We start from the raw sequence: 16,178 nt of genomic DNA on the forward strand, positions 1-16,178 counted from the left end.
TTGAAACATTACAAGGAGTCATAGACTCATTCAAACTAGCTTCACCCTTTATTCTTTTAATATGGCATCTTTCTTTGATTGATTTTTGTATGAACCAGCCTTGCATTCCTGCAGCACTGACATCTTTATATCTTCATTGCCAGATAGAATACTGACAAACAGTTTAACACCCAATAAGTATTTGTTTAATAAAATAAGAAAAGAAATAATGTTAAGCAAAAATCACCACAGTTTTTTAGTTTGTGATTGAAAGCACCCAGTTCTGAAACCCTCCTTTATTTAACCAACTTGACTATTCAGTGAAGTAAAACTTGTAAATCATATAAATAGATAGAGCAGGTATTACTATGTATACATAAATGGTATAAAAATCTGTGAGTCAAAGCTATTAAACATTTGACCAGGTTCTTAGTAAAGTAATGCTGTGCCACTGCAGTGTTAACGTATGTCAATTGAAGTTGTTCAGACTAACAAATATTGAACATTGTATCTTAGGATGGGACCTCAATCGTGAAGGAAGTTGATGCATCAGGATACACAGCAGAGCTATCAGCAATTTTGTCTAGTTGCAGATGGTAGTGTAAGCTTCCAGAACCCCCCCAAAAAGACTGACCAGTCAGGCATACAGTTTTGGATTACATGCCTGAGCGTCAGATCCTCTGCAAGTTTATTTGCCCTCCTTAGGCCCAGCCTTATGTAAACGAGGCTTTGGGAGACTAGGACACAGCCTTGCCTGGACACATGGAAGAGGCACGTAGCATGTAGACCAGACGTGCCTCGGGGCTTGGAACGACGGCCGAGGACGGCATGAGGAGCTTCAGGCTCATCGTTCCACACCTAGTCAAGCTGCCCTGGGTGGGTGATGTACATCTAGATTAAGATGTAGCTCCCCACACATATCTGAGGGTCATGATGAAGAGTCCTTGACCAGCTATGGAGATTATCTAATCCTAGAAAACTCCAGTGAAGGAGCTTGAACAAGATACTCTTTTAAGTACCACATTAGGTAAACGAACTTTTCTCCAGGACTATTCATAGCTTTGTGGTGAAGCAGATTTTAAGCTGTTGCAGCTTAATTTCAAACTTAAAATACGTTTTATGTTTCAGTTAATAGTTGTTGCCAGATGATATAAAGTAAGTGATTGTTTGGGGCATGAAAATCGTAAGTGTTTAAACTTACTGGAAGACAGAAAGGCATATGTCATATATTTTTCAGAGTATGACGTAGAGTCCTAACGAGTGGCCACGGGAGCTTGTGCGCCTCAGTGACCGCAACCCCAGGGCTGGGGCCAGTCACTCCCATCTTTCTTCCCACTGCGGTCAGCACTGCGCTCTGCGTTCTCTGGTCCTGTTTTACCTCCCATACTTAGCACCGTAATGGGCACAGTATATATTCAATATTAAATACACGTTGGTTAATGACATTTTTTTATTTATATTCTAGGCTCAGGAATGTTTACATTCCTTCATATTGTCAAAGATACATAGAAAGGTAATTGGGGAAGGTCAAAACAAATAACTGTGCTTTTAGTTTTCTCTCCAACCTGATTTACTTATTAATACTTGTAATATTCAGGGAATTTTAACAATGCTTTTCACTCTATTTTTTGCACACTCACAGAAATAAACTGCTCCTTCTTTTTCAGTTTTGAAATTGGTATTATATGCTTTAATTTTACTTCACTACTGATTCAAGGTTATTGTATATTTGATAGAGTTCTGAAATAAACTTAATTACTTGTAAACTGTTGAGATTCTTCTATGATTAGGTATAGCCTAAAATAATTGTATGTGTCCATAAGTAGAATAGATTGAATAAATGAAAGAGAAACCTTGTTAAGATTTGGAGCAGTAGTATAGATTTTACCTCCATTTGAAATACATGTAGGTAGCAGGTGTGAATATATGTGTACCTGTTTTTCATTACAGAGGAAATTCTTACTTCATATCAGCCTTTCTTTATATTCATTCTGCAACAAAGAAAATATTTAGAATATGTATATATTTTTAATTTTGGGGGATATTTAATGTTGAGAGTTTCTGACTCCCCTGTGTGTACCAATGGCTCAGGCAGAAGGGACGGCAAGCTGCGGACAGGGCGCGGCAGGTGGAGGAGTTCCTGCAGCGCAAGCAGGAGGCGCGGCGGAACAAGGCCCGGGCGGAAGGACATACGGTACGCTGCTTCTTTTTAACGTTTGAACGTGATAGTATTCACAGCAAAGTCCTGGAGTAAGGTAGGTATAAGTGAAAAGAATTGTAATCTTTTGCCAACATTTAATCTTTTGCAGAGTATGACGTTGTGGTATATTTTAACTTGTTTAACCTCTCTTCTGCTATATGTTTTATGCTAGGGGGGAAATTCTATTTTTATTTTGGTTAATCCGTTAAGTTCGTAATTGTATCCTTCCTTTAAAACTAAAAAAAACAACAACTGTATCCTTCCTTAAAAAAAAAAAATCTAAGAAAAAATACTTTTAAGTAACAAAGAATATTGGGAAAAAATGGAAAATAAACATTTGGATAAATATGTGTAACTATGCATTTTCTCAAAAGCATATTAGAAGCAAAAGTATATTAAAGCCTCCAGTTATGCCAGTTAATTAAGTCACGGATCCAAGAAAATATTGACAGCTCTTAGATAATCATTTCGGCAGTTAAAACTGAATAGTTTTGACACACAGAGATGCACAAATGCCTTTTGACCTTTTGTTCACAGAACTGATGATTATTTCTTCAGCCCAGCACCCCATGAGGCGTTGTGCACACGTATGAAATAGGTTGATTATGTGGTCATACACTTTGAGTAGACATGACATATCTACTGTAAGTTCATCTGTAGCATCTTTATGAGTTAATTAATGTAACTATTCCAATCAGGATATTTTTTCTTTGAATTAATATCATAAAAAGATAGTTAAATATTTTAATGGTCACCCTTCATATTTTTAACATACATCAGTTGATGTTTTTCTAATATTTGGAATTGATCTGTATTTGTATCCTTCCTATAGATAGTAGAGGAAAACCCGCATCTTCCCTTGCTCCATGTCTCCCATGTTAATAGTATCTGGAATTTTTATTAGATTTTAATTTAAAATATTTAAAAATTATTAGACTTGTCAAGATTTACAGATCACTTTCTCAGCATTGTTATTTACAGCTGACCATTCTCCCCTGTTTGTTTTTCTTCATGCTGGAGAATATCCTCTGATAATTCTTTGGAGACAAACTTCCAGGATTTGTTGGGACACGTGTTTGTCCTCATGCTTGAATGATGACCGTAGTAGGTGGTCCTCTGGTGGATGCTTAGCAGCATTTGTATGTCTGAGAAAGTATTTCGCCTTCTTTTCTGAAAAATATTTTTGCTGGCTATAGTATTACAGGTTGAAAGGTTTTTTTCATTCAGTACTTTAAGGATGTCCATCCACTTATTTTTTGGGCATGCCTGTTTCTGACAAGAAGTCTGCTGTCATTCTTATCTTTTTCCTCAATATGTAATGTCTTTTTTCTCTGAGGACTTTTAATTTTCTCTTGATCACTGGAAGCAGTTTGATTATGATGTCTCTTGGTGTACTTTTCCTTATGTTTATTTTGCTGTGGATTATTGAGCTGCTTGGATCTGTGGGTTTATAATTTTCATCAAATTTTGAAAAATTTCAGCCAATTTTTCAAAACATTGTTTGTTTTTCACTTTTTCTTTCTAGGATGCTCAGGACCCATATATTAGACCAGGTGATGCTTTCTCAACAGATCACTGATGCTCTCTTCATTTTTTTTTTCAGTTACTTTCTGTTTCATTTTGGATAGCTTCTATTTCTTTATTTTCAGGTACATTAACATTTTCTTCTGCTTTTTTTACTTTGCTGTTAATTCCATCTAGACATTGTGTATTTTTCATCTCAGACATTGTATTTTTTGTCTCTTAAGGTTTATTTGGGTCATTTTTATACTTTCTGTGTCTCTGTCTATAATAGTTGGGCTTTTTGTCTACCTTCTTGAGAATATGGAATATAATTATAAAGCTGTTCTAGTGACCTTGTCTAGTGAATCTGTTGTCATCATCACTTCTGAGCCTGTTGATTGGTTTTTTTTTTCTCCTTGTTTGGGTCATCTTTTCCTGCTTTTTTACATATTTGGTAACTCGCAATTGGATGCCAGGCATTGTGTATTTTATTTTGCATTTTAAAAAAATCTGATTTGTTGGGGCTTTATTCTGGGATGCTGTTAAGTCACTTGGAAATAGTGAGTCTTCCAAGGCTTCATTCTCTGGGCATACCCAGTACAGCCTTTAGTCTGGAGCTAATTTGGCCCTGCCGCCGAGGCAGTGCTGAGTGAGCCATGCCCTGCAGGTTTGGAGTCCGTTCCCCTCTGGCTGTAGGGGGCACGAAGTACTTCTGGTCCTGATGAACCTCGGGTATTGCTGGCGGTGTGAGTTGTCCAGCGGGAGACTCAGAGGAATCCCTCCCTGCCAGTGCTGCCAGTGCCCTCGCCCATGTGGCACTCTGTTCTGAAAACTGTTGTGAGCTCCAGCTCCCCAGGCTGGGACTGCTGTTCCTCTAACCTGGGAAACCTCTAGGCTCTTGGGACCCGGTCCTTGTGCCACAGCCTGGAGTCCTGCCTGGCAGTGAGCTGGGCAGCTGTGGGCCTGCCTTGGTGGTCTGCTTTCTCCCAGGGTTCACATGCCATGGCTGCCTGGTATCCAGAGCCTGAAAACCATCATTTCATACCTTTTGTCCAGACTTTTGGTCGTTTAAGATGGAGGGTAGCTCTGGTTCCTGTTCCTGCATCCTGGCTGCAGGTGAAAGTCCTGCAGGGTCGTTTGGCTGGGTAAAGAATGGAAGTTTGGAGTTCTTTCCTGTACTGCCTGTCTGTGCAGGTGGTCGTGTGCTGGGGGCGGCTGGAGGCACTGCTGCCTGCTCCTCAGGCCTTCCCGAGCTCTTGCTTCCAGAAGGTCTCCGAGCGCACCTTCTGCAGTAGGACCCTTCCGACATGCCTTCGATTGGGAAGGTCTTACCTGAAACTGATCCTGTGTACTGTCCTTATCTCTGGATCTCTTCTATTCTTGGGGCCACCAAGAGTTTTGCTTGTTTTTGAATGCTGATATATATTCACTTAAGACAACAACTTCTCTATTATAAAGTTTTGCAAGGGACGCTATGTTGTCACTTTTAACATCTTGTGATTAGAAATTAGTATTTTCATTTTATTGTGTCACCATTTTTAAAAAGCATGCTTTAGAGAGCAGCAGTGCCTCTCAACAGTGATTTTTATATGACTTTCCAAGATTCGTTTTGTTAAACTATATAGAATTTCTTCATTCCCTGAATAACTAAGTATGTACATAAAACTTTGCTGTAGAAAGCTGTGGCCAAAAGTAAAGAATTTCTACTTATATAGAGGTGTGTGCATCATATATATACATATACATGTATATATACATATAGTTTTATTCACTTATTAATAATAAGACAGTGTGTTAAACACTTTGGGGGTAGTAGGTTAATAACTAAAGGTTATTTCTTCAAAGATCAACAGGCAGTTTGTCTCTAAAGTAACTTATAATCTAATGGTAGACAAGACTATAGATAGTAATGTGAGGTAGCGAATAAACGTGAGGGCTGAGGTTCACTGTGGGAAGGGTAGAGGCTTCACAGATTCTAAGTTCTAGTCAGAACTTTTGTATGATGAGGTGGAGGCGCTATTCCACCTTTGTCACTCTGTGTTCGTTTTCTATTGCTCTGTAACAATTACTATAGACTTAGTGGCCTAGAGGAACACAGGCTTCCTATTCGGCTCCCATGGGTCAGGACTCGGGCGTGCTTTAGCTGGGCCCTCTGTCGCGGCCTCCAAGCGGACGGCACCGAGACCTGCCGGGCCCTCCCCTGGAGGCTCGGCCGGAGGAGGTCTTCCTCCCGGCTGCCTCGTGGTGCTGGAGGCGCTGACTCCCGAGGAGGACTCCCTTGCTGCTGTGGGACCGAGGTTTCCACATTCTGAGCAGCTTCTGACCAGGCACCACGGTGTTTCGAGAGACCAGGCTCAGGGCTTCGCCATGTGGCCCCTTCGCCTCAGCATCCAAGACCTTCTGTGTATCAGAGCCCGTGAGCTTCACACGCCCACCGGCAGCACAGAAAACTCTGCTTGTAAAGGGCCTGTGTGATCTCAGGCCGTTGGGTAACCACCCTGTTTAACATAACACAATTATGGGGGTAAAACCCATCCTATACATTGTCCTGGGGATCATGTGGCCTCCGCACACCTGGTGGGGCTGTGAGGCGTGGCAGGAAGCTTGGGGGGGACGGTTCTTAAAATCCCCTTCCCACCCTCCCCTTCCCTTTGCTTTGAACACCAGCTTGGGTGAAGGAGCTACGCGCTTGACGGTACAAGCCACCCAGGCCGCCAAACAAGAACTTTAAAAAATGGTTTATTAAGATGAAATTAAAACTGAACAGAATTCACTATGCTAAGTGTATCTTGATGAATATTAACAAATATCATGGCTTAGCACTATTCTGTCATCACTGAAAAGTTTCATCTTACTTGGATTAATGATTGTACATTGAGCATTGACCCCCCTATACTGAATTTTATTGTTGTTAACAACCATTTGATCAATAAATATGAGAGATGCCCTCTCAAAAAAAAAAAAAAGGTTTCATCGTACTACAAGAAAAAGCGTTCTAAGTATATGAGATGATGGAAGTCGACTACGCGTGCTGTGGCGGGCACTGCTCAGCGCGCGCCCGCAGCAGGTCGTGCTGTACACCTTCAACTGTTGCAGTGTCGCAGGTCAGTCGCGTCTCAGTAGAGCAGGGCCGGGGGTTTCCCTGCGCCCTTCTGCGGCCAGCCTACCACAGGCTGTGCGCTGCCACCTGTCACCCCGTCTGTCTCCTCTGGAATTTCATATAAGCTTATCAGTCAGTCATATGGTATCTAGTTTTTTGAGGCCAGTGTGTATCAGTGGTTTGTTCTTTTTTATTTCTGACTCTCATTCCATTGTGTGGATGTGCAATTGGTTTACTCATTCCTCAGTTAACGGGCACTGTGTCGTTCTCGAAGGAGATGCCTTTAAGCTCACTGGAGTAACTTGAGAAGCAGTTCCGCTCATTCGCACGCCTGCCCGTGTGGCCACGGCCTGCCCTGCCTGGGGGCCTTCCTGCCGAGCTGGCGCGCCCCTCCTCACCGTGGGCGGCCCAGCCCGCGCCTGTTCTTACTCCTGCTTCTGAACACTGCTGGAAGAAGTTGACGCTGCAGTGGTCAGTGTCCCAGCAGTCGTGGTCTCCGGTCTCCCCCAGGCTGCCGGTCCCCCTCGGCGGCCCTCTCATGCCGTCGCGGGCAGCAGCCCCTCCCTGAGCCCTCAGTGGTGGCCCTCACTCTTCTGTCCTCCACCCCTCGGTGTGCACATCCCCTTTATGGAGCAGAGTGGCTGAGAGTCCACGTATCCTCACACCGTCTGCCTCCCTGCTTATAAATGTGTCCATGCTTACACCCAGTCTTTCTTTTCTCTAACCTCAGAAAGGGATATAACTTCCTCTGTTCAAAAGTAATCTTTTTCATTCCATCCTGTTGGATAATTATAGTACTAATAATTGTTACCCCTTGTCGTTTGTTGGGAGCTTACTGTGTGTCCTCTGCCTGTATGAGCTCAGCGCTCCAAGCAGGGCTCTGAGGTGGATTCTGTTACATTCCCACCTTCTTGCTGGGGCACAGAGAAATCAAGGTTCTTAGCCGAAGCTTTACAGCCACTGAACGGTAGAGTGAGTGAGTGAGTGAGTGAGTCCCTGTAGTCTGACTTTGGAGCCCACACGTTTCCGTTTCTTCTCTGCCATACTGTTCCGTTTACTTACGGGCCTTGTGTGTTCCAGCCATGGCTTCCTCTCCTCTGAGCCTTCCTTCTCTACTGGCACCCTCCCGTCGCTGCAGGTGTGCTCGTACCGCCCACACTCCTCCGTGGTCGCGTCCTGCCTCGTCCTCCCCTTTGCAGAGACCCCTCAAAGGAATGAGGCTGCTGCTGGTCGGCGTCCATCATAAGCACAGCTCATCACACCGTCGCCCGAAGCCGGTCCGCAGGAGCCATCCTGCCAGAGTATTTTAGACCTTTATCCTGCTTACCTTTCGGTGGCATTTGCTCTCATGAACTGCTACAAAATTTCTTCCCTGCCTTCTGTGATACCATTTAAAAATACCCAATTCAGTAGCATTAAGTATATTCACAAACTTTTCCTTCTGCTTGATTTCTGTTTATTTTGCTCTTTTCTAGTCTTTTAAGGTTGAAGCTTAGATCAGTGAGTTGAAATCTTCTTTTCTAATACTGGTATTGTGTGCTATATATTTTCCTCACAGCACTGCCTTAGTTACATCCCACTAATTTTGCTGTGTTGTATTTTCATTTTCATTCTGCTCAAAATGTATTCTGATTTCCCTTGAAATATTCTGTTCAGCCCATGGATTACTTAGGAGTGTGTTGTCTAATTTCAAGTACATTTTCCTGTTACTGTTTTCTAGTTTTATTGCACCTTGGTCGGAGAACACACTTCACAGGAGTTCACCATCCTTTTACATTTGTCCGGGTTGTGCTTTGATCTGTCTTCATGAATGTCCCATGTGCACAAAAAGAAAGCATGTCCATTGTTGGGTGGAGTCTGTAGAAGTTTCAGTTCAGAGCAGCTGGTTGGTGGTGTTTTCAGTACCTAACCTGTGCTGCAGTTCTGTCTGCGTTATATTCGATGCTGCGGTAAGAGTGTTGAGTCTTCAAATATAATTGTGGATTTGTCTCTTTCTTTCAGTTCTGACAGTTTTTCCTTTCCTTTTCTTTACCCCTTTACAGAGTATACACATTTAAGAATCTTTGGGTTTTTTTTGTGAATTGACCCTTTTTATCAAAATGTAATCTCTTTTTGTTCTTGTATTAGTTTTCTTTGCAGTGTAACAAATTCCTGCAACTTGGTGGGTTTTAACGACACACGTGTATCCCCTGACGGTGCCCGCGTCTGGGCAGGGCTCAGCCAGGTGCTCTGCTCAGGGTCTCACTCGGCTGCAGTCAGGGTCACTGGGCCACCTTCTTACCTGGAGGCCCAGCAAGGGAAGGGTTCTCTGCCAGGCTCACTCATGTTGGCGCATCAGTTCATGTCCTGGGGCTCAGGGATGTGGGCCCCAACTGCTTGCTGGCTGTTGGCTGGAAGTCTCCCGCCATTCCTCAAGACCACCTGCGCTTCCTTGCCACGTGGACTTGTCTGACCTGCCTGCACACTTGAGTGAGCAAGGGGAGTCTCCAGAGGAGTGTGCTAGCCCCAGGGACACGGTCACCGGGAGCGCCAGGCCGTCTGTCAGCACCTTCCCCTGCGCCTGACCCTCCCGGTCCACGTCTGGCAGTGACGAAGCCCGTACCTCTGCCTTCTGAATGCCCTGTGCCCTTCTCCTCTCATGTTCCTCATTTCTGCCCTACTGAGGTCCCTACCTCTCGCTGCTCTTTTCGTCTTTTTACTTCTAATCTTGGATCCTTCTAATGCATCTTTTACTTGAGCTGCCAAACTGATCTTTCTAAAGCAAAATTGAACACATTTTGTTCATCTGCTTAAAGTCACCGAGTGGCTCTTCATTGCTTGGAGGGCTACCTGAAAGCTCTCTAGCCCAGCACGCAGCTTCCATCCTCTGGCCTTCTTGGTGCTCCTGGTTCTTCTGATATATTCTTTCATCCCTTAAGCTCCAGCAATACCAGACTGTCTGCAGTTCCTTGACGTGCCGTTTTTAATTTTTACCTGAGATCCATATCCCTTGTCTTATCGGAGATAAGTTCATACCTTTCTGTGACTTTATTGGCTTGGAAACTGCTGCAGAGAACATAGGAGAGGTTCAGAGGGGAGAGTGAACATGTATTCAGTGCCACTGCTGTGGAGGAGATGACGAGTAACTATAGAAATAATTTCCATTAACCATTAATATGGACAAACATGTTATGTGGTTTACAAAAAGCTTTCTGATCTTTTTGGCCTTCATTGTCTTCACAGCAACTTCATAGTATAAACATTGTATTATCACTTAAGAAAATTGTTTATACTATGCAACAAGTATGTATTATGCATCTGTATTGTGTAAGGCATTATTAAGGGCTGAAGGCACAGCAGTAAGACATCCCTTCAAAGAGTTTATCAGCTCTGATTAATCAATTGGAAAGGTGAAGTGTGGAGGGGAGAGAGGAGAATGGTGAACAACTCGTGGAGTCTTTGAAAACATTATCAGAAGTCTGTCGGAACAGTAACTCAGTGATGTTCTAAGTCATTCAAACCTTTGTAATGTGTAGGAGTCTGTCCTTAACTCAGCATTGTTGATACTGGAAAAAGATCACTTAAAGTAAATCCAGCTAAAATAGAGATATTTTGTAGTAAAGAGTGGGAAAAGATTTGATTGGGATTTTACCTTGAAAAATGCAGTAAAAATTCTTTTGTCTTATGTTTATCGGAATTTTGGTTATATTTGCAAGTCTATATTAATTCCGAAAGTAATTAATTTGGGGAGGATTGTAAGTTTTCTGATAGTTGTATAATTAATACTATATGAACTTTATTAAATCATAAGGCACATTGTTATTTTACATGTGATTAAAGGCGAAAAACATGTTGCTAAGTTAACTATAACACAGTGCTTTTTATCCCTTGACCTTTTTATTTTATACTTGCTGAAATACCTATTTTATATTTACATTTTTTTATTATATCATTCTTGTGTGTCCATAACAAGGAAAATATGAATGAAATATATTGGTAAAGGTACTCCTTCCTAAATTAACTTCACATTTGTAATTTCATTTTCCATTCATTTCCTTTAAAATTAAGGTCATTGACATTCTTGTTTTCTCAAATAATATTGTCCTCTATGCCACCAAGAAGAGTTGAGATTTCAACACTTCTTAAAGAGTACTACAGTTTTCTCTCTGGGATTTTCTCTTAAGGAGTCCCCACCAGCTTACAAGTTTTAATGCTAACTCTTTATTGCTTTTATCGGAGGGAATCAATGGAATGTTTTTCAGCAACTACTAGGTCTCACAGTTCTTCTTGAACAAATCTGTAAGTCATTTTTTAAATTGAAACTTTGAGGAGTTTGGTTGTCCATTTATGACAACAGGAAACAAAAAACTAACAAAATTCATGCATTATTCAGGCAGTAACATCTATGTTTAACTGCTCTCTGGCCAACAATTTATAAGATTATAACAGATTATAAGATGCCATTAATTAAAAGATGTACCCGATTTCACAGATGTTAAAATATAAAAATATTCATAATAGAAATGATGAAAGATGGTATACCCTCCATGTATTTTTTTTTTTTGAGAGGGCATCTCTCATATTGATTAAATGGTTGTTAACAACAATAAAATTCTGTATAGGGGACTCAATGCACAATCATTAATCAAACCCAAGCCTAATTCTCAACAGTCTCCAATCTTCTGAAGCATAATGAACAAGTTCTTCCATGGTGAACAAGTTCTTACATGGTGAACAGTACAAGGGCAGTCATCACAGAAACTTTCGGTTTTGATCACGCATCATGAACTATAAACAATCAAGTCAGATATGATTATTTGTTTGATTTTTATACTTGATTTATATGTGAATCCCACATTTCTCCATTATTATTATTATTATTGTTATTATTACTAGTAGTAGTAGTAGTAGTAGTAGTAGTAGTAGTAGTAGTAGTATTTTAATAAAATGCTGAAGTAGTAGGTAGATGCAAGATAAAGGTAGAAAACATAATTTAGTGCTGGAAGAGGGCAAATGTAGATGATCAGGTGTGTGCCTGTAGACTAAGTATTAATCCAAGCTAGACAAGGGCAGCAAAACATCCACAGATGCAGAAGATTTCTCTCAAAACAGGGGGGGTGAGGATCTAAGCCTCACCTCTGTTGATCCCCAATTTCTCACCTGATGGCCCCCCTGCGACTGTGCCTGTCTTAGGTTGTTCCTCCCTTGAGGAATCTTACCCGTCTCTGGCTAACCAGTCATCTTGCGGGGCCATACAGGGAGATGTAAAGTTGGTGAGAGAGAAGCAATATTGTTTGAAAAGGTTAGCTTTTTACTTCTTTGCAGATTTATGCCCTGTGGCTTCTATGCCCAGCATTTGTCTTGAGGTATCTCTACCATTTGGAATAATTATGATACTTGGTAATTTTCGATATGAGGCACGAATTTTATTAAAGGGTTGTAATAGGAAGTAAGAAGAAAAGCTATAGAAGTAGCAGACGGAAGAAAACATGGGAAGATTGATTATTTCTTTGACATATCTTCTTCTACAGTAACATAAGCATGTATAGATTTTAAACTACTAATTAAATTGCGTACACACATTAACATAATAGGAATACAGCTACATAACAAAAGCAGACCTACAATTACCAGCCATATCCAGTGAAATCAAGAAAACCAGTTATATACCCTAGGCATTTGTGAAAACTTATCACTGATATGATGGATATTATCTATCTGAATTTGAATAGTTTGAGAAAAATCAGACAAATTAAAACAACACATTCCTGGGAACTGTTCATATCCCGTATGTTCTTTTAACGGTAGATAGTCTATAGTTGCACAATTTTGGAGCACTGCAACTTGCACTTCTCCTAATTCTTGGTTGAGTTCTGACAATATAGAACCAATCAAATTTGTTGTTTTACTGTATGCACAGGCCAGCTTAGCTATCTCCTTGCCATTCCAATGGCAAGTCCAGGAACCAGTGGGATGAATGCAGCTACAACTGCTACAGCGCCAGGATCTTTGTTGAAGTTTTTTGATGATCATTTTCTGAAATGACTCTTCCAGAGGATGTTGATGTTGGAAGTTCTTCTTCATATCATATCTTAATTCATTTTCTGGGTAGTCAAATTAGGCTTTGATCCTCTGTATGAACACAAACAAATCCTTTGCCCACACTTTGATATGACCTTTATACCATTGTGAAGAACCTATTGGAGATCACCACACAGGAACTGCTTTTTTTTTTTTTAAGAGAAAGGAATATTATCAGAAAAATGTATTCCATAGCTGATCATCTGACACCCTTTAAAAGATCAAAATTAAGGATATGTAAAGCATGCATTAATCATTGATTTGCAGTTAGTTTTATCCTATCAGGACATAATCCCCCTTTTCTTTCTCTCTCTTTTTTTTTTTTGTTATCATTAATCTACAATTACATGAAGAATATTATGGTTACTAGGCTCTCCCCTACAGCAAGTCCCCCCCACAAACCCCATTACAGTCACTGTCCATCAGCATAGCAAAATGCTGTAGAATCACTACTTGTCTTCTCTGTGTTGTACAGCCCTCCCCTCTCTCCCACCCACCCCCGTTATGCATGCTAATCATAATATCCCCTTTCTTCTTCCCCCCACTCATCCCTCCCTACCCACCGATCCTCCCCAGTCCCTTTCCCTTTGGTACCTGTGAGTCCATTCTTGGGTTCTGTGATTCTGCTGCTGTTTTGTTCCTTCAGTTTTTTCTTTGTTCTTACACTCCACAGATGAGTGAAATCATTCGGTATTTCTCTTTCTCCGCTTGGCTTATTTCACTGAGCATAATACCCTCCAGCTCCATCCATGTTGCTGCAAATGGTAGGATTTGTTTTCTTCTTATGGCTGAATAATATTCTATTGTATATATGTACCACATCTTTATCCATTCATCTACTGATGGACACTTAGGTTGCTTCCAGTTCTTTGCTATTGTAAATAGTGCTGCAATAAACATAGGGGTGCATCTGTCTTTTTCAAACTGGAGTGCTGCATTCTTAGACTAAATTCCTAGGGGTGGAATTCCTGGGTCAAATGGTAAGTCTATTTTGAGCATTTTGAGGAACCTCCATACTGCTTTCCACAATGGTTGAACTAATTTACATTCCCACCAGCAGTGTAGGAGGGTTCCCCTTTCTCCACAACCTCGCCAACATTTCTTGTTGTTTGTCTTTTTGGATGGTAGCCATCCTTACTGGTGTGAGGTGATACCTCATTGTGGTTTTAATTTGCATTTCTCTGATAACTAGCAATGTGGAGCATCTTTTCATGTGTCTGTTGACCATCTGAATTTCTTCTTTAGAGAACTGTCTGTTCAGTTCCTCTGCCCATTTTTTAATTTGATTATTTGTTTTTTGTTTGTTGAGGTGGATGAGCTCTTTATATATTTTGGATGTCAAGCCTTTATCGGATCTGTCATTTACAAATATATTGTCCCATACTGTAGGGTTCCTTTTTGTTCTATTGATGGTATCCTTTGCTGTACAGAAGCTTTTCAGCTTAATGTAGTCCCACTTGTTCATTTTTGCTTTTCTTTTCCTTGCCTGGGGAGATATGTTCAAGAAGAGGTCACTCATGTTTATGTCTAAGAGATTTTGCCTGTGTTTTATTCTCAGAGTTTTATGGTTTCATGACTTACATTCAGGTCTTTGATCCATTTCGAATATACTTTTGTGTATGGAGTTAGACAATGGTCCAGTTTCATTCTCTTAATGTAGCTGTCCAGTTTTGCCAGCACCATCTGTTGAAGAGACTGTCATTTCCCCATTGTATGTCCATGGCTCCTTTATCAAATATTAATTGACCATATATGTTTGGGTTAATGTCTGCAGTCTCTAATATGTTCCACTGGTCTGTGGCTCTGTTCTTGTGCCAGTACCAAATTGTCTTGATTACTGTGGCTTTGTAGTAGAGCTTGAAGTTGGGGAGTGAGATCCCCCCCACTTTATTCTTCTTTCTCAGGATTGCTTTGGCTATTCGGAGTCTTTGGTGTTTCCATATGAATTTTTTAACTATTTGTTCCAGTTCGTTGAAGAATGTTGCTGGTAATTTGATAGGGATTGCATCAAATCTGTATATTGCTTTAGGCAGACTGGCCATGTTGATGATATTAATTCTTCCTAGCCAGGAGCATGGGATGAGTGTCCATTTATTAGTGTCCCCTTTAATTTCTCTTAAGAGTGTCCTGTAGTTTTCAGGGTACAGGTCTTTCACTTCTTTGGTTAGGTTTATTCCTAGGTATTTTATTCTTTTTGATACAATTGTGAATGGAGTTCTTTTCCTGATTTCTCTTTCTATTGGTCCATTGTTAGTGTATAGGAAAGCCACAGATTTCTGTGTGTTCCATTTTGTATCCTGCAACTTTGCTGTATTCCGATATCAGTTCTAGTAGTTTTGGGGTGGAGTCTTTAGGGTTTTTTATGTACAGTATCATGTCATCTGCAAATAGTGACAGTTTAACTTCTTTACGAGTCTGGATTCCTTGTATTTCTTTGTTTTGTCTAATTGCTGTGGCTAGGACCTCCAGTACTATGTTAAATAACAGTGGGGAGAGTGGGCATCCCTGTCTTGTTCCTGATCTCAGAGGAAAAGCTTTCAGCCTCTCGCTGTTCAGTATGATGTTGGCTGTGGGTTTATCATATATGACCTTTATTATGTTGAGGTACTTGCCCTCTATACCCATTTTGCTGAGCGTTTTTATCATGAATGGATGTTGAATTTTGTCAAATGCTTTTTCAGCATCTATGGAGATGATCATGTGGTTTTTGTCTTTCTTTTTGTTGATGTGATGGATGATGTTGATGGATTTTCGAATGTTGTACCATCCTTGCATCCCTGGGATGAATCCCACTTGGTCATGATGTATGATCCTTTCGATATATTTTTGAATTCGGTTTGCTAATATTTTATTGAGTATTTTTGCATCTACATTCATCAGGGATATTGGTCTGTAATTTTCTTTTTTGGTGGGGTCTTTGCCTGGTTTTGGTATTAGGGTGATGTTGGCTTCATAGAATGAGTTTGGGAGTATTCCCTCCTCGTCTATTTTTTGGAAAACTTGAAGGAGAATGGGTATTATGTCTTCTCTGTATGCCTGATAAAATTCCAAGGTAAATCTGTCTGGCCCGGGGGTTTTGTTCTTGGGTAGTTTTTTGATTACAGTTTCAATTTCTTTGCTGGTAATTGGTTTGTTTAGATTTTGTGTTTCTTCCTTGGTCGGTCTTGGAAGGTTGTATTTTTCTAGGAAGTTGTTCATTTCTTCTAGGTTTTCCAGCTTGTTAGCATATAGGTTTTCATAACAGTCTTGAATAATTCTTTGTATTTCTGTGGAGTCTGTCATGATTTTTCCTTTCTCATTTCTGATTCTGTTGATGTGTGTTGATTCTCTTTTTCT

The 16,178-nt window shown here is 40.7% G+C and overlaps 1 protein-coding gene across 13 annotated transcripts in view; it reads left to right on the forward strand.

Annotated features, from left to right (window-relative positions):
* NEK1 (NIMA related kinase 1) overlaps window positions 1-16,178 on the forward strand; it is a 186,719-nt gene that overhangs the window by 66,231 nt on the left and 104,310 nt on the right. For 8 of the 13 annotated variants that reach the window (XR_012129688.1, XM_036998866.2, XM_073232824.1 and 5 more), the window contains 2 exons: window positions 1,445-1,492; window positions 2,071-2,173. The exons of 1 other annotated variant lie outside the window; for it this stretch is intronic. Coding sequence is in view for 9 of the 12 variants with exons in the window: in XM_036998866.2 (XP_036854761.2) it covers window positions 1,445-1,492; window positions 2,071-2,173 (151 nt within the window). In the remaining 3 variants the exon portion in view is untranslated. The remainder of the gene's footprint in view (window positions 1-1,444; window positions 1,493-2,070; window positions 2,174-16,178) is intronic. 4 more of the 13 variants (XR_012129690.1, XR_012129689.1, XM_073232823.1 and 1 more) reach the window with 2 other exon arrangements.

The sequence above is a fragment of the Manis javanica genome, chromosome 3 (genome assembly GCF_040802235.1).
Source record: "Manis javanica isolate MJ-LG chromosome 3, MJ_LKY, whole genome shotgun sequence".
Classification (NCBI taxonomy): Eukaryota; Metazoa; Chordata; class Mammalia; order Pholidota; family Manidae; genus Manis; species Manis javanica.